The sequence below is a fragment of the Parasteatoda tepidariorum genome, chromosome 5 (assembly GCF_043381705.1).
Source record: "Parasteatoda tepidariorum isolate YZ-2023 chromosome 5, CAS_Ptep_4.0, whole genome shotgun sequence".
In the NCBI taxonomy this organism is placed as follows: domain Eukaryota; kingdom Metazoa; phylum Arthropoda; class Arachnida; order Araneae; family Theridiidae; genus Parasteatoda; species Parasteatoda tepidariorum.
The window spans coordinates 51,531,524-51,550,178 of NC_092208.1; the positions used below are offsets into that span (position 1 = coordinate 51,531,524).

The 18,655-nt window shown below is 29.7% G+C and overlaps 1 protein-coding gene across 1 annotated transcript in view; it reads right to left on the reverse strand.

Annotated features, from left to right (window-relative positions):
• The window catches only part of LOC107449113 (multiple inositol polyphosphate phosphatase 1-like), a 19,905-nt gene extending 3,738 nt beyond the window's left edge, over positions 1 to 16,167 (reverse strand). The window contains exons 1-8 of the mRNA XM_016064550.4: positions 16,050 to 16,167; positions 12,783 to 12,978; positions 10,568 to 10,702; positions 9,115 to 9,225; positions 7,562 to 7,702; positions 6,158 to 6,225; positions 4,004 to 4,121; positions 91 to 295 (exon numbers count right to left, since the gene is read on the reverse strand). Coding sequence (XP_015920036.2) covers positions 91 to 295; positions 4,004 to 4,121; positions 6,158 to 6,225; positions 7,562 to 7,702; positions 9,115 to 9,225; positions 10,568 to 10,702; positions 12,783 to 12,978; positions 16,050 to 16,079 — 1,004 coding nt within the window. The 5' untranslated portion in view covers positions 16,080 to 16,167. The remainder of the gene's footprint in view (positions 1 to 90; positions 296 to 4,003; positions 4,122 to 6,157; positions 6,226 to 7,561; positions 7,703 to 9,114; positions 9,226 to 10,567; positions 10,703 to 12,782; positions 12,979 to 16,049) is intronic.
• Between the last annotated feature and the right edge of the window lie 2,488 nt (positions 16,168 to 18,655).

An 18,655-nucleotide genomic window follows, 5' to 3' on the forward strand; every position in this document is an offset into this window, starting at 1 on the left:
ATATATATATATACACAATATCAATATTTCAACATTAATTTTTTTGGTATATAAAAATCATTAAACAGTAAAAATGTTTCTAAGACATACTTGAATAAATCAACAATATATTTTATAATTGGACAAGCTTGCTGATAATTCACCACATTTCCGTAAGATCTCCGATAATACCATTGAATGTCGTCACCATATTCCATAACTTTCAAATCATCATGCGAAAACACAGCACACCATGCATCACTGATGTTGAGAGCATAACCAAAACTGCATGCCGTGTGCATATGTATCATATCATCTAAAAACATATATAATAAATAATTATATATACTCATTTTTCATCCATGTACATTAAATTTACAGAGAGAAAGTTGGAGAATGATACACTGTAAGAAATTTCTAATTAAATTGCGATATAAAGTACATCATCCCTTAGGTACCTCATCCGAAAAATCAATTTTACCGAAAAATCCATTTTTACCCTAAAATATTATTACGCAATTTTTACAGTAATATTTATTCAATTAGAATGATTTAGAAATTTTACGGTAATTATTCCAGCACGGTATATCAGATTTTTTGTCTCGCAGCATGCTCCGGTAAAAATAATTTTTATGGTATGATGCAATTTGAGTACCGATACTTTTTAACGTAATTAAATCCGGAATCCTTTACAGTGTAGGCCACGTATGCAGTATTTGTAAAAAAAAACTTTCTTTCGGCTGAAAATGTTTAGAAAAATATTATCTACCGAAATAGCTAGCGCATTTTTAACGAGAGTAGTCTAAATTTTTTGCATATATTTTACCCAAGAAAAATTTGAATCAATCAAAATAAGCTGAGAAATTTGAAAACTTATGTAAAAAAATATATTTTGAAATTAATACAAATCATATAGCATCGACTTTACTTAACTATATTCATGACTAAAAATGTACAATTGGGTATTTTTCTCTGAATAAAATGAATATTTTTTTAATTGCATTGTTATTTATGTATTTTATTTTCAACTGCCTATTTTTATCAGTCAAAATTTTGCGTTGGTAGAAAAAAATCATCATTTCTAAAAGGTTTATTTGTTACAGATCCAACTGATGCACAAATCATTTAATCTAAAAGTTTTGTCATACAGAAAATCCAATAACGTCAGCAACTGAGACGCGGTGCTCAGTTTTAATATAACTACAATCTAAAATTTTCTGCACTCGAAACAATTTTCCTGCTCAGTGCCTGGCAAAAAGTGTTCCGAAAAAATACATTAAAATGAAATTAAATCTATAAAGCTATCATGACTATAAAATTAAAACGTTATGCTCCTGAAATGTATCTTCAGTTTGAGCCTTGAGAGAGGGTGAGATTTAGGGATTTACCTATAAAATTCGTTTACCGTTGATTTACCATTGCGTGTTCGTTGTCCATGCTTACCAGCACTGATTGAGTGCGGGTGAGGAGTGAGGTTATTTGATACCGTCGGGGTTTAAACATGAGACCTTTGAGACCGTAACATGGTATTATAGCATGAGAGAGTACACCTATTGTTGAGAGTACACCTCAGCCAGAGTGAGTCAGAAGTCTTCGTATAATGATTAATGCAATATGTAGTTTATTGTACCCCAAAATAGTAATAAAAGTAATTTATTCGATGAGACAAAATGTAAAACCCGATTTCCGTTATGAAATATTTTGAAAAAAATGTATTATTAGTTTTATAATTTATTCTAATACTTTTCCTAGAGTCGCGGTGGCTCGGAGGATAGAGAGCTCCCCTCCCAATGAGGTTGCTCGTTGATATGAATTCTGCTCCCGACTCGCACCGACAACAGTGCTAACGTAAAATATCCTCAGTAACAGACGGATCATGGGTTCACCCTATGCATTCGAACTAACAGTGGAAAATTTCGTGGTTTTAATCAGCATGTAAGGCAAATGGGGATTAGTTCAATAAAAAAAGTCGTTCACGAAGTCTAGTTTGTCCCAATGCTTGATCCAAAAGTTATCTTGAATTCTGGGTAGGATTCAAAATTGCAAGACTACGGAGTTAAACATTAATAGTCGTAAGTTCTAGATTCTGTTTGCTGTTCAACTCCAGTTACATTATGTAAAAGCAGTTTTTATCAACAAGGAAAAGCTAAAAAAATTAATAAAATATATTTAATTTCAAAACTGACCAAACACAGAATTGTTTATAAATTTATTAAATATGTAAAATCCTACCTCAAGACTTTAGATTTAGATGATTAAAAATAATAAGCTAATAAACAATTCGAAATTTCGAAATGTGTGCCTTGTGTGTATATATATTTATGTATATGTTACGGCCAAAGCCCGAATTCGGGCACATTGCGAATAGGCCGGCCAAATCGCGAAATGGCTAAGAACGCTGTAAATTGGCTGGCCAATGTCCGATCTTTTCTTGATTTCAGGAATTAGCCGGCCAGATAGCGAAGTGGCAGGGGAAGATCAGCCAAAGTTTGAAGAAAAATTTTTGACACGTATTATTGGCTCTGTATAACCATAACTTAACTCTTTAAAAATTACTAGGTACCCGCAGCTAACTGCGTTGGGATGTGGATGTTTGAGACAAAGTAAAAAATTAAATTTTTTAAATTTTGGTTTGAAAACTTGTCTATTTTTGTATATTTTTAAATTAGAAAATTTATATTTTTAAATTAAAAAAGAAAACAAAAGGGGCAATATTAGCAAACTAACTTTTTAATAAAACAAATATTCAAAAATTTTGGTCCCACCGTACCATCCGGTATGTGAAAAAACATACCACTACAGTTTTCTTTTCTGTAAAGTAAAATTATTGCAGAGTAAAATTATTCAGAATTGCAGATGCGCCGCCTACCGGGCATTCTTGAATGAGCACATCTCGTTTTGGCCGGAGCCTCGTGGCCGCCTCACGAACTGGCCGGACTTCGGGCTTGACCATAGTATATATNTATATATATATATATATATTAAATGGGGGCTGTAAATTAATATTTAATTATTTAATGAAAAAAGTCTCGCGAATTATGATAGGAAAGTAGGATTAAAAACAACAATACCAGTTTGATAGCCAGATACTGTCTGAACATTCACACATAACATTCAGTTTAATGATCCGTTAAATTTAAAGGTTCACCATATTAGCAACAATTACTTGCACTGGGCTATTGACTCAGGGTAGAGAGGTATGAAAATATTAGGTAGGCAAGGAGAGAGTGTGCATTAATAGAGGTTGGGCACAAAGAGTAAGGGTTTTCTTGCTACGATTCTATGAGCTCAAATGATGTTCAACCTACCATTTTTAATATCTGCCAACTGATTTTTGAAGCCAATACATGTCTTTAAGGAGATACAGTAGAAATTCAGCGATGTAATGTGAAAAATAAAAGTTAAGGAATGGAAGAAATATAGCAATTATTAAAATATTGTGTTAATTTATGTATGCATTCAAAACTAAGAATTTAGTTTCATAATAAAATTAGGCTCACAAAAGATTTTGAATTCAGTCAACATATTTTATTTTCAAAGTTTCACAAACATATTAAATAAATCCTGAACTATTTATTTTTATTAATTCACTCTACATAAAATAAATGTCACATTTTAATACGGTAAAAAAATATGTATTTTGTACATTTTATTTCCTGTTATAAAATATCTAAACCGGCTAAAAAAGCAAAATTTAGTATATTTTGCACAAAATCCTTAAAACTATGTCTTAACATAAACATTTTAGTTGTGAAATTTGAATCATTGACAAAACATTGACTAGTATCATAGAAGAAATGGAAAGATTTTCTTAAACTAAATTTTTGTAATTTATCAAAGATTGAATATTCGTGTATAATGATATTGTTTTCAATTATTTAATACTGCAACGTGATAAAAACAACTGATAATTGTATTTTAATTATCTAGATACAAAATAAATAAAAGGAAGGAAAATAAACATTGATAAAACAAAATAAGTGTAGAGTAAAGCACACAATAGGATAAAGTGAATTATCTTTACCATTAGTTAGGGTGAATCCAACTCTTTTTGAAGCACTTTCAATCGTTTTCTGCATTAACGAACCATTTAGAAATTCCTTGATTTCCTTCAAATCTAATTTTTGGTTATCACACTTATTCTGCAAAGTAAATTTATCTATTTGTTATTCAGCAACATTTATGTAATTACGTAAAGTATATAAATGTTTTCTTCCGGTAACTTAACTTTCTCTAGCAACAAAATAGTATTGCAATCTATAATATACTGAAAATCTTATGCGTGATCAGAAAACCGAGGTAATTTCTCTTCTCACGTTGGCAATGAAAAGTATATTCGGACTGAGATTATAAGCTGGGCAGAAATGGACAATAAAGGAGAAACGCTCCTTTTTTTAAATCGTGTTCTTTTTTAAATTTACTCAGTTTACCTAAATATTTAAAGTTATTTTGATTTTAATGGTGCTTAGTAAGCAGGATTGAGTATGAAACAGCAAATAAAATGAATATAAATGAATGAATGCAAATAAATTTTAAATGAAACAGCAGAAATACGGCATCAATATTGATCAGCCCGAGATTACAATCTTTCTTGAAATTCTCTTATTCTGTCTCAATCCTAAATTTACAATCGTGCTTGCAGTGAAATGTAAGAATTGTTTCTGTATCCCACCTTTATTCCAGCCACATTGAACAGTCTTGCTCATTGATTCAACTTAAAATGATTTTTAACCCTGAAATACTATCTCCAGTTTTACCTTTTATCCCTTACCTCATTTTTTAGCATTTCATAAGTTTTACAAGTTTGAGAAAGATTAAAGGACTTAAAACTTCTTAAAAAAGCTGAAACTTTGAATTATTAAAGTTAAAATTTTCAAGTTCATATAAAATGAAGAAAATCATAAAATTTAAAGATGTTTTAGAAAATTTGTTAAAAAAAATGCCATTTGTAAAAAGCTAGACTAAAATACTTTAGTATCCAATGAGCAAGCTATGCGAACTCGTTATGCAAGAAAAACTGTAAGGAACTGCACTCCCAGGAGTTGCAAATGGGAGTTTTGCAAACGCAATGAGCAAATGGGAATGTCACTTTTCATATTATAAAACGCTTGTAAGTATGTATAGGGTCACGAAACCAATAAGAATTCTTTCCTCGTGTTAGTAACAAAAAGTGAAGCAAACGGAACAATAAGTTCAAGAGATATGAGAAGTTCATACCGATGCTCATGTAAACAGACAAACTGTCTTATTTTTATTTTCATTGTGCTTATTGTTTTACGTAAGTTACACGATAATTATAAGCTATACTGTTATGATGTGCTATATTTTTGTTTTTTAGATGATCTATAATTTTTAATGATGTGCTGAAAATATTAATTTTACTTCGAGAGAAAGAGAGAGCAATTGTAATGAAGCTGCAGAAGGACATAAGCAACGGAGATTTCCCCAGAAACTGCTAAGAGAGAGTCTTTTATATGCAAGTCTTTCTAGTGTGAGATATTTTCAATTCTGACACTGTAACTCCAAACTCTAAAGTTTGTATTTGTTGTTGTTGTTACTATGCCACTTTCCAATACCAGCAAGCCTGTTATAGGAAATTTTAGCGAATTCTTAAGGCAGAGGTTTCGCTAAATGTTTTACAGTGGCACCATCTATGGCCATGAACATGACTTCAGCGTGAATATGTTACAGCTTGTTTAACAGGTAGGTCTCAATCATTCTCCATTCATTCCTCTGCAGATCGTAATTTTGACCTGAACCAGAGAAAGATCAATTTCCAATTCAGTTGCCCCAGAGGTATTCATTTGGACTTGGAGGACTTTGTGACCCCGTCAGATTTAACATGCCCCAGTCACCGTCTAATACGAGGGAAATCTTCGGCTGATGGGACTCGAATTCAGGATCTTATGAACACGAGCCCAACTTCCTGCCAACCAGGCTATCCCGGCCCTCTTATTTTTGGTCTAAAGAAAAATTCTATACTATTTCAAAGTAACCAATTTTTAAGCTACTTATGATCAGCTTCATCAATAAAATCTAATTTTTTGCTTTTATTTAGAAAAAAAGTTGCTCCTATTTTTTTGTTCGTAGTTGTCTTTTTTTTCCTCTCATTTTCCTGCCTTTTACTTTTACGATTTTTTTACTTTTTAAATTCTGTAATTGACAAAATGAAACTTACCATCATTTTTTTACACTCTTTATTAAATCTTATAAGTTTCTGGTTAATCTTCCCTTTCACTTTTTCATCTGTAAAAGAAAGAATTAAGCAATAAGTTGAACAAACTCACAAGATCTATATTTAACGTTCTTCAAAATATCAGTAGTTGTAAATGTTTATTTTTTATATTATTTGTACTCTTCCAAAATATAATTCAAAACAAATAGGGAAGTACTATTTTCTTCTTTGCAGAAGATAAGGAATTTAGCCTTACTTAAAGCGGGCGCGAATTTGATTCTAACTGGAAAAATATGTTTTTTACTGTTCTATAAAAATATAGCTAGAACCTAATATAGCGAAATATTGATATTACTGAAATAATTCTTTGTTATTTTTACAAAAAAACAATTTATAACATTTTTGAAAGAGTTTATTAATCAATTTAGGTCTTCAAACAAAACTGTTGTATTCCACTTGTTCTTTAGTCCAAATACTTTTAATCTGTATCGTGACTAATTTCATAAATTGCAACATATGCTATGTCAAACATTCTTATGTGTAATTTCGATACTAATTACTTTTTAATATTGATAATTATTTTTTATACTAATAAGGATTTTATTTATCTACTTCTTAAATATCCTCATTCGCTTCAAAAAATATGAAAATGGTAATAAGAATCTTTTTTGAAGCCAATGAAATGTGTAATAATGTATATTTTTAATATGAATGTATAATAATCTATACATAAGTATATATTTTTGCTACAGTTTCTTCTAATAATTTAATTTCCGTGAATATCATTAAACAAAGCCTGTGAATTTTTAACACATCATGATATTAATCTAAAGTATCTAAATTAAATATTTAAAAACGATACCGGAATATTGCTTGTGTAAAATAGTTTTATTGATATTAAGTTGTGAAATTTAGGAATAACTCTTCACCATTTTATCTTTTTGTATATCAAAAATACATTTTACATATATATTCACTAAGAAGAGAAATAATTATTTAAACAGTAATAAATGTATGAAAGTAGGATAGTTTTCAAATTTTATTTTATGTGTGATTTTTTTCATGAATACAGTGATTCTACTACTATTTACTATTGCCTGTAATTAATGTTACTACTTTTAATTACTACTTGCAATTACTTATAATTACCACTTCCACTTGCAGTTACTATTATTACTCACTACTACTTACAATTATTATTACTGCTGACTACTGCTTACAATTATTATAATTACTGACTACTACTTACAATTACTATATTTACTTACTTCTACTTGCAATTATTACTTCAAATTACAGAAACTGCTAATTCTAGCTACTATTTTCAAATAGTACTGTTATTTACTACTTCTCATAAGTACTAATTTCTACTACTAACAATTACTACTACTTAAAACTGCTAGTTACAATCTTGTTCTGTAAACAATCCTCGACTAAAATTTTGGGCAGTATCTCTCGTTCTTTCTTCTTCCGTATATTCGATAATAAATCTTCCTGGAGAGTACTTCATTCCTAAAATCTCAGGAAACCTTTGTCGCAATCGTTCACCTGCAATATAAAAAATATTACTTAAATTTAGAACTCAATTAAAACGTAAGTTAACTGAATGGTTTATTGAAAATTCTAAACAAGATAGCAATTGAAGTCAGAGGGGTAATGCTGCAATTGTTTTCTAAAGGTGCTCTTTAGAACTGTTTCCATGTAGATACTTCAATTAAAAATTTTGCCTACTGGGTAATAACCCAATACATGAAATTTTTTATTTACTTTCTGGAAATCTTGATGATTTAACCTCAGGCACATTAAGAAAACGCCCTGCTGAATTATTTAAAATGTGGCTTATCATTAAATCAGCATTTTCAAAGAAAGTAGATGAAAATTCAATGGATTATTCAGATTAATTATTGTAATTCGAAAACCCCGACTTTTCATCAACTTTTTTAAAAAGATTTATGAGAAATTATTATATTAATTATTGTTACAAACATTAAGATAAACTTCATGTAAAATGAAAAAAAGGGCTGGAAAATTAGCCGAGACTATGTAAACTCAATTATTATAAGTTGCACGTTATATTTTATTTATTGCGTTTCCATGCAGATCAATAAAGAGGTTTTTTGTTCATTCAATTTTTTTTAAATTATTTTTTTTAATTCTTTTTCATATTAGGAGTCATTAAATCTTTAAAAAAATGCGCCTTTTTTTCTTTAAATACGTTTTAGAAGCACAATCATAAACAAAATAAACACGTGGTTTAAGATGACTTTAGAAATGTTAATTCAGTGGCATAGCACTGATCCATGCGACATTCGCATGGATGCCTTAACTTGCAAAAAATAATTAAACATTAAAGAATGAGCGATGATATCTTAAACAGAATCATTCACAATCTTATTTATGGCAACGACTCTAATGTTGACTCTAGTGCGAAAGAATCATTTTTCAAAAGTTTTTCGCTTATGAGAAAGTTAAAATTTTTAAATGATTTGTCGGATAGGGAGCTAAAACTGCTCCTCATAGACGAAATTCAAATTTTAGAACCCTAGCACCAACGGTTTTGAAGTTATTAATGAATCAAAATAGTAACAAGGATAGATCAAATACTGAATAAACAAACTAGAAAAGTTGAAAAAAATCGACATAATCTACACAATATAATTACACAATATAAAAATAAAAAATAAAAATTTATTTCTAAATTAATAGGAGGCTTTAATTTTAGGATTCCTCTCGCAGTTAAAATTTAAACATAATTATAATCACTAAAAATGGCTTGGACATTGCAAAATAAATAAACATTTCGTTCAACATTCAGGACTATTATTTTTAGCATAAAAAAACTGCATGTCTGAGAATTACATTTTTTTTTTTCTACATTAAAATTAAAATTAGCTTTGTTTTTCTGTAACTTTGTTATTTGTAAATTTAGAAACTACATATTTTTGAAATGAAACTATTACCAAGCTCTTCTGCTTCTGCCGCACCTGTAGCAGAAAGTCTTAGTTCATCTTCCACAGCCAGTGTAGGTGACCAGTCCATTAATTTGTTAATGTCATCTTGGCACATTTTAGCTGATAAAATAAAAAGTAAATAGGTACAGAAATTCTACTTCAATAAATAACGCTTATATATATCTATAAATTTCATCACAAACAACGAAGAAAACACTTTTCAAGAACCAACTTCCCTTTCTTTCGAAGCATTATATATTAATTTCGTGTGTTAGTTAACTAGTTTTGAATTTTCATTACATTGAATGTAAAGTTAAAGGACATACGTGTCATAATTATTTATATGGATTCAAAAGATATTACATTTTCACGGTAATGAAATCAATAGGTGTTATGGAGTTATAAACTGATTTTGACGAAAAAAAACTAAAAAGTATCACTGGAGTGTTTCAGTGTCGTTAGGCGCGTTTTTACCTACAGAAAACAAATCTTCCTCAGAAGTAAGAAACTAAATAAATATTACTTGTTTATCTAATACTTTTGGATCAAATTTCAAAATTATTTTTTCGATGATACTTTAAATGTTTTAAAATTTAATTGTTTCTTCGTGATACTCACAAAGTTATAGGATTATTTTTGGCTTTCATAGTATGTACAATATTCTAAATAGCTCAAAATTATAATGCAAAATCTTAATATCAGCAGCATTTTCACTATTACGAATGTAATGGTTACCAGTTTGTGCAGAAGGCAGTCAAGTATATTAACCCACTGGCGGTTTAGCAAATTGAAGAAATCGGGAGAATTTTTCTCCCTAATGCACTATTTCCTTATCTAATAACATGGAAAAACCGGTTTCGCTCTGCGGAAAAAACTGCAGGAAAAAATACGATTTTTTTTTTTTTTTTTTTTTTTTTTTTTTTTTTTTTTTCTTTTTTTTTTTTGCAGAACAGTCAATGGGTTAGGTACCCACACTATTTGAAATTCCGGATCAAAATACGGCATAAGTATCGGCATTCAGTGTGCCGGTATTTTTTACCATAAAATCTAATTTTACCGAAACATGTTATGGAACAAAAAATCTGACGATATAATAATATGCATTAAAATGGATTTTACGGCTGATGCGCCCAAATTACCTGTACTTTATACTGTAAGTTGATCGGGAATTTTTTACAGTGTGTATTAACCACACACTACAATTACTAAGCCATCACTGGAACCAATAATATTTTTTTCAAATTATTATGGCACCCTAAAACAGGTAACATAAAAATCGAAGTACCTTCTGTTGGACTAGAACATTTTAAAATGCTATTAACAACAGCAAAAAAATGTTTCTTGATCTAATGCCATTATGAATATTGCTGAAATTTTTACGAAACTCTCTTCCGAAGAAAATTTTTAATATATAATTATTTTTTAAATTACATAAATATTTCATTTAAACTCATAAATATACCTTGGCCGTTTTGATAAGAAGAGATGATTTTTTCTTTTAAAATTGGCAAACGCTCATTAATGTACTCAATGCAGTCCTTTCCTGGATATCTTGTAGCGTGTCTATTCAGTAAATAAAATACTTTTGGGGTACAACCTAAAGCAAAAAAATAAATTAGCTTTTTATGTATTTAAATATTGTATTATCAGCATCTTTATAACATCAAATGTGTGAAAAGTGACTATGAAGCTAGTCTTTTTGGTTTAGAAATAAATAGTGATAAGACCAAATATATGATAATGGATTGTAAGGGAATGGATATGGACACAGAACTACAAATCAATGAAATGACAAAATTTGAAAGAGTTAGAGAATTTAAGTACTTGGGCTCAGTTGTCACTGAAAACAATGATATTATGCCAGAGATCAAGCAAAGACTAAATGCTGGAAATCGCAGTTATTTTGCACTTAAGAAATTGCTAACTTCAAAAGTAATAACGAGGAAAACAAAGCTTCAGGTTTAAAAACGATAATCAGACCAACCGTTATCTATGGATCAGAGACGTGGACTCCAACCCAGAAACAAGAAAAATGCTGATTACCTGGGAGAGAAAAATTCTTGGAACTATTTTTGGACCTGTCAAAGAGGGTGATCTGTGGAGAAGGCGATACAATTTTGAAATTGCAAGACTATTTAAAGAAAAAGATATAATAAATTATGTAAAGGCAAAGAGAATTCAATGGCTAGGACTCCTTGAGAGAATGGAGGAAAACGGAGGCACTAAGAAGATATTCAAGGGGCAGTGCCAGGGCCAGGGCCAAAGGAAAAGAGGAAGGCTGGCCAAGAGATGGTTAGACGAGGTGGAAGAAGACCTTAAGACTCTAAAAGTTCGAAACTGGAAACAAAGAGCTACAGACAGGCGACTTTGGAGGAAAATTGTTAGTGAGGCCATAGTCCAACATGGACTGTAATGCCAGGGAGTTAGTTGGACTATCAAATACTTTTAAACAGGTTCTTACAAACTTAGTTATTATAAGTTTCTACATAATGATATCAGGTATATTTATAATCTGCCTTGTATACGTAGCGTAAAACCGCTAAAGCCTTGTATACGTAGCATAAGCAGCGGCAAGCCGCCTTTTTGTAACTGCAACTCTTTTGCAACCGCAACTCTCAATACAGAAATACGGAGTTTCTATTCTTAAACGTTACTATATATTGATTAATATTTTTATATTCTTGACGATAACTTAGATACTCTCTATTTATTCCTTTTAATTCTTTTCCCTGAAATTACATATTTCGCTTTCATTTCATTCAGGGAAAATAATACCTTATATATAAATTAAAACTTTCTCGTTTCATATTTTATAATCTGCTACAACTACACAATTACTAAGACAAAAGACGATATCAATTTTATTAATAAGTACTAATGTTAATAACATATCTTTAAAGAGGAAAATACTTGACATAATCATCAGTTTATTGAAATGGACACATTATTCTTTTATTAAATAAGACAAAAGGAAGCAAATAAATTATGGTTTATTCTGCTATTAATGGATATTTCTTTGAAAAATCGCATTCAAATTCTGATTATTAAAGGTAAAAAACTCATTTTGCACAGTTCCGAAATTTTACAGTAATGTATGAAATATTTAAAATAATAAAAATAAAAAAAACTAAGAATTCAAATAGGAATTAGATCACCTTAATAAAACGTAAAATTTTTGAATTTATTCAGTTGAAAAATATTTTATATGTTACATTAGTTTATTTTCAATTCCAGTAGCAAAAAAACTCAAATATTTAAATGCAATTAAAATCTATTTTTAAATATTTTTAATAAAAAAATTGTTTAAGCTAAAAACAATATTTGTAGTTTATTTTCATTTCTTTTATGTGAATATATTTAATGTAATTAACCACTATTGATAATTAACCACTAATTTGAAAATAAAAGACGAAACATATTTGCTCTACTTACTTAATAAAATATATCATGTAAAATTTGAAACAAACGAATAAATACATTAATTTAATGGATAATTAAATAATTATAACGATTGAAAAATAAATAATTATAACAAATAAAATAAATTATCCTTAATGTTAGACATAATAATACTATTAAAAAAATTTAAACTAAATTATCGTTTAATTGCTGAGATGTCATTGAATCTTTTTACTTGATAAACGGGATTTCAGATCTTGGATAAAATTTTAACTAACCTTTTAAGTCATATGTTTTTGTATAATCTTTATGTACTGCAGGATATGCTGTTTCTGAACCATAATTCCTGTATGGATTAGGATCAGAAGAATGGCAGGTAAGTCCTCCATCTAAGTTCACACAATTATAAAGAGGTGCTGGATTTGATTCAGAACAATGTAATTTCAGAAGTATAATAAATATTGAGATAAGTACCTAAATAAAAAAGATATTCATCGTTACGTCGTAAAAATAAATTAAAAATTTATATTATTTTATATAAAATTTAAGAGCGCAGGAAATAAACAGAAATTAAAATATTTAAAATAAATTTTAATTTACTTTACAAAATGTACTTTCGTCTTCATTAACATACATCTTTAAAAAAGTTAACCTCTAAACATTTCATGGAATCAAAATATCACAAATAATCAAACAATTGCAGAGAATTTAGTAAAGTCAATAAAAAATAATACAATAAAAGGATAAACTCAGCAGTCTAAATAGAAGTTGGGTTTTTTGTCTCAGTGTGGTGCTGAAACCCTTTGGGTAAGTATTGAAATTTTGAATTGCATTTAAGAAAAAGCGCATCGCCTTTTTGTATACTTTACTTATAAAGTGAAAAGTCTTTGTACATTTCTCTGCTGTTTCAGCTAAACTGAGTTAATTATCTTAAACCTGTTAGTAAAGAGCTCGATTTTTAACCTCAAGATGATATCCATCTTACATTGCGAGGGCATTGCTTTTTTCGATGACGTTACGCAGCGTTGTTAATGAAAAACGCAGCGGAAGTTTCATTACTTTAGCATGGGCTGTCTGTTAAATAATGATTTCCAATTATTTATTTTAATTATTTATTATTTTAATTACTTATTTATTTTAAACCAATCAGTATAATTCGGTTAATTAAGCGCCAATTTCACCAACTACTTTTTTTTCTTTTCTTCTTGGCTTTATCAGGGGTGCGTAGTACTTGAACAAACAATTCATTATTTAGGCATTTTATTATTAAATAAAATCAACTAAGCTTAAAATCGAAAAAGTTCTTGAGCACTTCCCTTTTCATAAAATGAATCATTTAATAAAAAAATATTGCAAGTTACTTAATTTTGTCATAACTATGCAATAAAGCAGGGGAAATTAATGCATTTGAATTTTTCTTATCGTTGTGGAACCCACACTTCCTGAAGCTAGTGTGGTTTCACCCCTTCCAGAAAAACTACCCACACTTCCTGAAGGAAAAAATGTTTCTTAGACTTATTCCTAAAAAATGATAATCTTTTTATCTAAATGTAGTTTTTTCATAGGAAATAAATTTTTAATGATGCTAATAGAATTTGGTTCTGAATAATGGATAAATAAAGAGATTTTAGGCAAAGAATTAATATAAAAAAACTCATTAAAGATTTTAAAAAAAACGGTTGTATGACGTAAGCTGAATGGAAAATTCAAGCTTTTTACAATGTGTCAACGGCACTTGTTAGGCTTATTGCAGTTACCCTTTTAAGCTCATTGCAAGGTGGCTTCGGCATAGAACCGCATTAAACATTGAAGCATGTATGAGTGTTCTTGTAGAATCTCGTAAAATCTCATCGTTACTTGGTTTTATTTCAATTGGACTTCTTGTATTTGTTCTAGGTAATAACCATTGAAGAAATTATAGTTTAAGACATAAGTATTTTTCTCTTCTCTTTCCTTTTTTTGTAATCTGAAGGGTGATTATAAAATAATGGGATACCTGCAGGAGATGTAATGTGGGTATCTCGATCCTGATTGGTTGTAGATACGTGGCATTTGTTTACGTTAGCAACTGTTCCTTCCATTCTATTTTGAGTATGCCAAGTGACAATTCTCTTAAGTGAGACATACTATATTCTGTTACAAAGATTATTTCGCAAAGATTTTAATTCTTTCACTTTATATTTCCAATTTAACACAAAGATAGGCTCGAAACCATGTAGAACGAAACGAAAATAAGTATGCATCGAAGTTGCCAGGTCTATATATCTCGGTTACAATATATCTCGGTTACAATAAAATACATAAACAAATAATGCGCAGACGAAAAAGAATTATATTTCAACAAATTCGATATGCTATATGGCACTGTATTTAATTAACTTCACTTTAATTAACAATTTCACTCACAAAAAGAAACTTAGCTCAACTTTAAATTGCCATTTTGATTACAAACGATTGGCTGGCACTAACGTCATAGGTCACACGTGTGGGTACAAGTGATCTTCTTCTTCTTAAATTGCAAGTACCCAATTATCCAATGATGAGATGATTATCTAATGATAGATTTAATAGCCCCTTTATGCTTTCTATAAATTCGATACATCAGCATGAGATTGCACTTCTCGAAAAACTTGCAGAATATTTGCCACAATCTAGTTTTTAAAGCCGACCGGACTGTGCTATGGCCAAAGAGCTGACCTCACATCAGAAAGGTCCTGAGTTCAAATCCTGGACAAGGCATAGATGTTCCTTCATTCCCTGCACTATCTATTCTTATTGTGAGAGCAACGTTGGCCCACCTAATATGGTGCCCCTGAAACAGGGGCCAACAATTATAACAGGGGACAACAAGTGCCAATTATATAGTTTATTATATAGTTTAATTGTATAGTTGAAGTTAGAGTGTCAATCATGTAGTTTAAAAATATATAATTTTAAAGATTGATCCAACAACCCAATCAGAACAACTCATTGCAAGCAGCTAGCAATCTTTATTTAATTTGACCATGAATTCTTTAATAACTAAATATACAATTACTTATTAATGTGACTAATTAACATTTATTTAACACAATTATAAATATTATGAGTAGCAACTAAAACATTGTGTTTGTCTCACATGTATCCATAATTTCTTTATATTGTATAATTAAAAGTACAAAATCATCTTCTACAGAAGCTTTTTTTAAACTTCATTTTATTAACATTCAAGACGGCGTAATCAGGAGTAAATTAGTAAACTAAACAGCCGTTAAGAAAACCAAACAGCCAGAAGGTAGCGTCTGATGTCAATAACTACAAAACAATAAAGGTTATCAAACAAACAAGCAGCCTTCAGTAAACCATCATACCTGCACTACTGAAACTAATTTTCCCATACAATTTCAGATTATCAGTAAATTAAAAATGATATTATGTAGGTACTAACTATCAGAAAATTTATTAGATTATCTAATAAAAATTAGAGCTTAGACTAACTAGCCACTAATAAGTATGAAAATGCTTTTAAAGTTTATAATCCTGCCATAAATATTAAGTCATACTACCTGCCATCCGAATTTTGATTTTATACTCATCTTCCTCTTTTGAGTGAAAACGTTAATCGCAGTTGATGTATAGAATAAATATTAGATTGATAAGGAAAGCATCACCTCTACCAATAATTTTTAAAATGTGAGAATATTTTCACCTGGTGTAATACTTATCACTGTTTTTGAAATGTGATCTTTCTTTCACTTTATAAAATTATTGGAAAATGGGCGAAAGTTATTCGCAAACACAAGGATTGTGCAGATTGAAAAATATTTTTTGTTTTTTAATTAATTTGTCCGATAACGTATTATAACATAGTTTAATTAGAAACGTGTAAATTTTATCACAGTATTACTGGTTCGCTTTCATAAAAAGGCATAATTTTATGGTCAAAGTATTTAGAATATTGTCTGTCCTTTTTTAACTTATAAATATTTCATATTTGCTTAATTTTTATAAAAATTTGCTATTTTCTTTCAAATTAAAATTTCCATCGAAATATGCTATCAAATAAAAAGTAATATAATATTGTAGTTAAACAAATAAATCTAGAGGAAAAATAACTTTGACTATATTTGAAATCAAATATATTTATCACACTGTGTATCTGTCTGGCGTCAACTTACTGTTTGGGGCTAAGCGCCTTTCGATTTAATGTAATCCGTTTGTTTTTATTATTCTGCTGAAATCAAAACAAGCGCATGCCTGCTATGCTCTGTTGGTGCTTGAGTTCATAAATTTTTTAATTACATTTATTATTTAAATAAAATTTTGTTATCATTTATATAGTTCATTATTATAAATTAACTGATTCATTTCCTTAGAGAAAATTATGACTCAGCTATAAATGGATCTAACTATGTCAAACTCACATTGAAAGATATTATGCCTCTTTGATTGCATAAGTTATTATTTCTTTTTTAAATAATACAATTTTGTTTAATCAATTTTCATTTTAATAAAATTTTGTTGTGGCAAACAGATTTATAAATGCACTCAAGAACTGATCAAATTCAATCGTCCGGCACATTATTATACTAATTTTTGTATAGCATAAGAGGTGCCAGCGTCTTCCCCAAACTAAATCACTGAAATGATTCATTTGTTCCATTTTGAAGACGCGGTTTGTGCTAATGATTTCACATCCCTAAAAATTGTCTGATACACAGAAGAGGACAAAATATCAGTAGGTCTGTTGCTGTTGGTTTTGCAGTGAGACCGGAAGCAGCCAATTTGTAAAAATGGGTAGCCATAAAAATACTTTTATAATTATTCGAAACTTCAGTTTTGTTAGCTTTAAAAATTTAGTATTATATGCGCCCAAGTTACTGGGTATCCAATGACCAACTATTTGAAAAAATCAATTAAAGACAAATGGAAATGTCAGATATTTTTAGTTTGCTGTTTTCGCTTAGGGATTTATTTTTAATAAGCCTCAATATCAATATCAAAGTTCATCTAGATATCGCGCTGCTGACAGAACAAAATATGAAACAATATTTTAGTTTGCATGTTACACCATTGTGTTATTTTATTTTCCTCAAGATGCATCACGTAGTAGCTGCAAATAATGGTTATTTCAAAAATATTGTTCTATAGTTTTTCTCAGACAGTAACGTCATTTTAGAAGAAAATTGGAATTCGGTGAGATTGAATTATCTGGTTTTCTCAGTAGAACGCTTTTAACTATACATTTCTATTTTCCCCCATTTTTTATTCATTGTTTTTTTTTTGTTTGTTTTTTTTTAAATCATATGTAGATTTTTAATGACCTGATATTTCCTTTTTTTTTAACGGCAGGCACTGAACTTTCGTTTTTCACCTCGAAAGTTGCCGGAAGTGTTGCTCATTTAGCGTTACCTAGTGGGCACTTGTGAACCTAAATGAAGGTGAGCAACATTACCCACGCCACTGAGCAACAAATACCCGTTTATAGGGTGGGCCACATTCGCACATCACTCAACAGAGAACAACACACAGAGAGGGAAACATCCATGTTCTGAGCGGGATTCGAACCCGCAGCCACTGGCTTCACAGTCAGGCACACTGACAGCTCGGCCTCCTGGCCGGCACCCGGCATTTCTAGTCACCCTGTTATGGGCAAATATGTTTTAAAAGCTATTTAGCCATTTATGACTCGAAAAAGCCAAACTTATTTACAAGAATTTCTCTACTTTATTAAAAATGGCATAAATTTCGAGAAGTATTATTAAAAAAACTACATTAGTAGTCCTTTGTATATTCATTTCCTTTTATGGGAATTCTGTTGCATCAAAATAATGTTTTGACAATTTTTTTAAATGGTTGTACTTAATTATTTCAAGACAAAAATTCTCAAAACTACTTCCACCATCTTGAAAATGTATTTATCATTTATAATAGCTAAAAAAAGTGCCCTAAAAGACAGAAATCATAATCTTTCATAGCAAGAAAACAGATTTCTCTTTTGGGATTACTACTCATCAATTTTATTGAAAACATCCTTCACATCTTACTTCTACTGTTCGTAAAAGGTCAACGGAAGTACTAATTTGATGAATAATTCATTAATTAGCACTGTGGGAATATATTCTGTGGTTAAAGTGTTATTTTAGTTTTTACTCATGGTATAAATAAATAA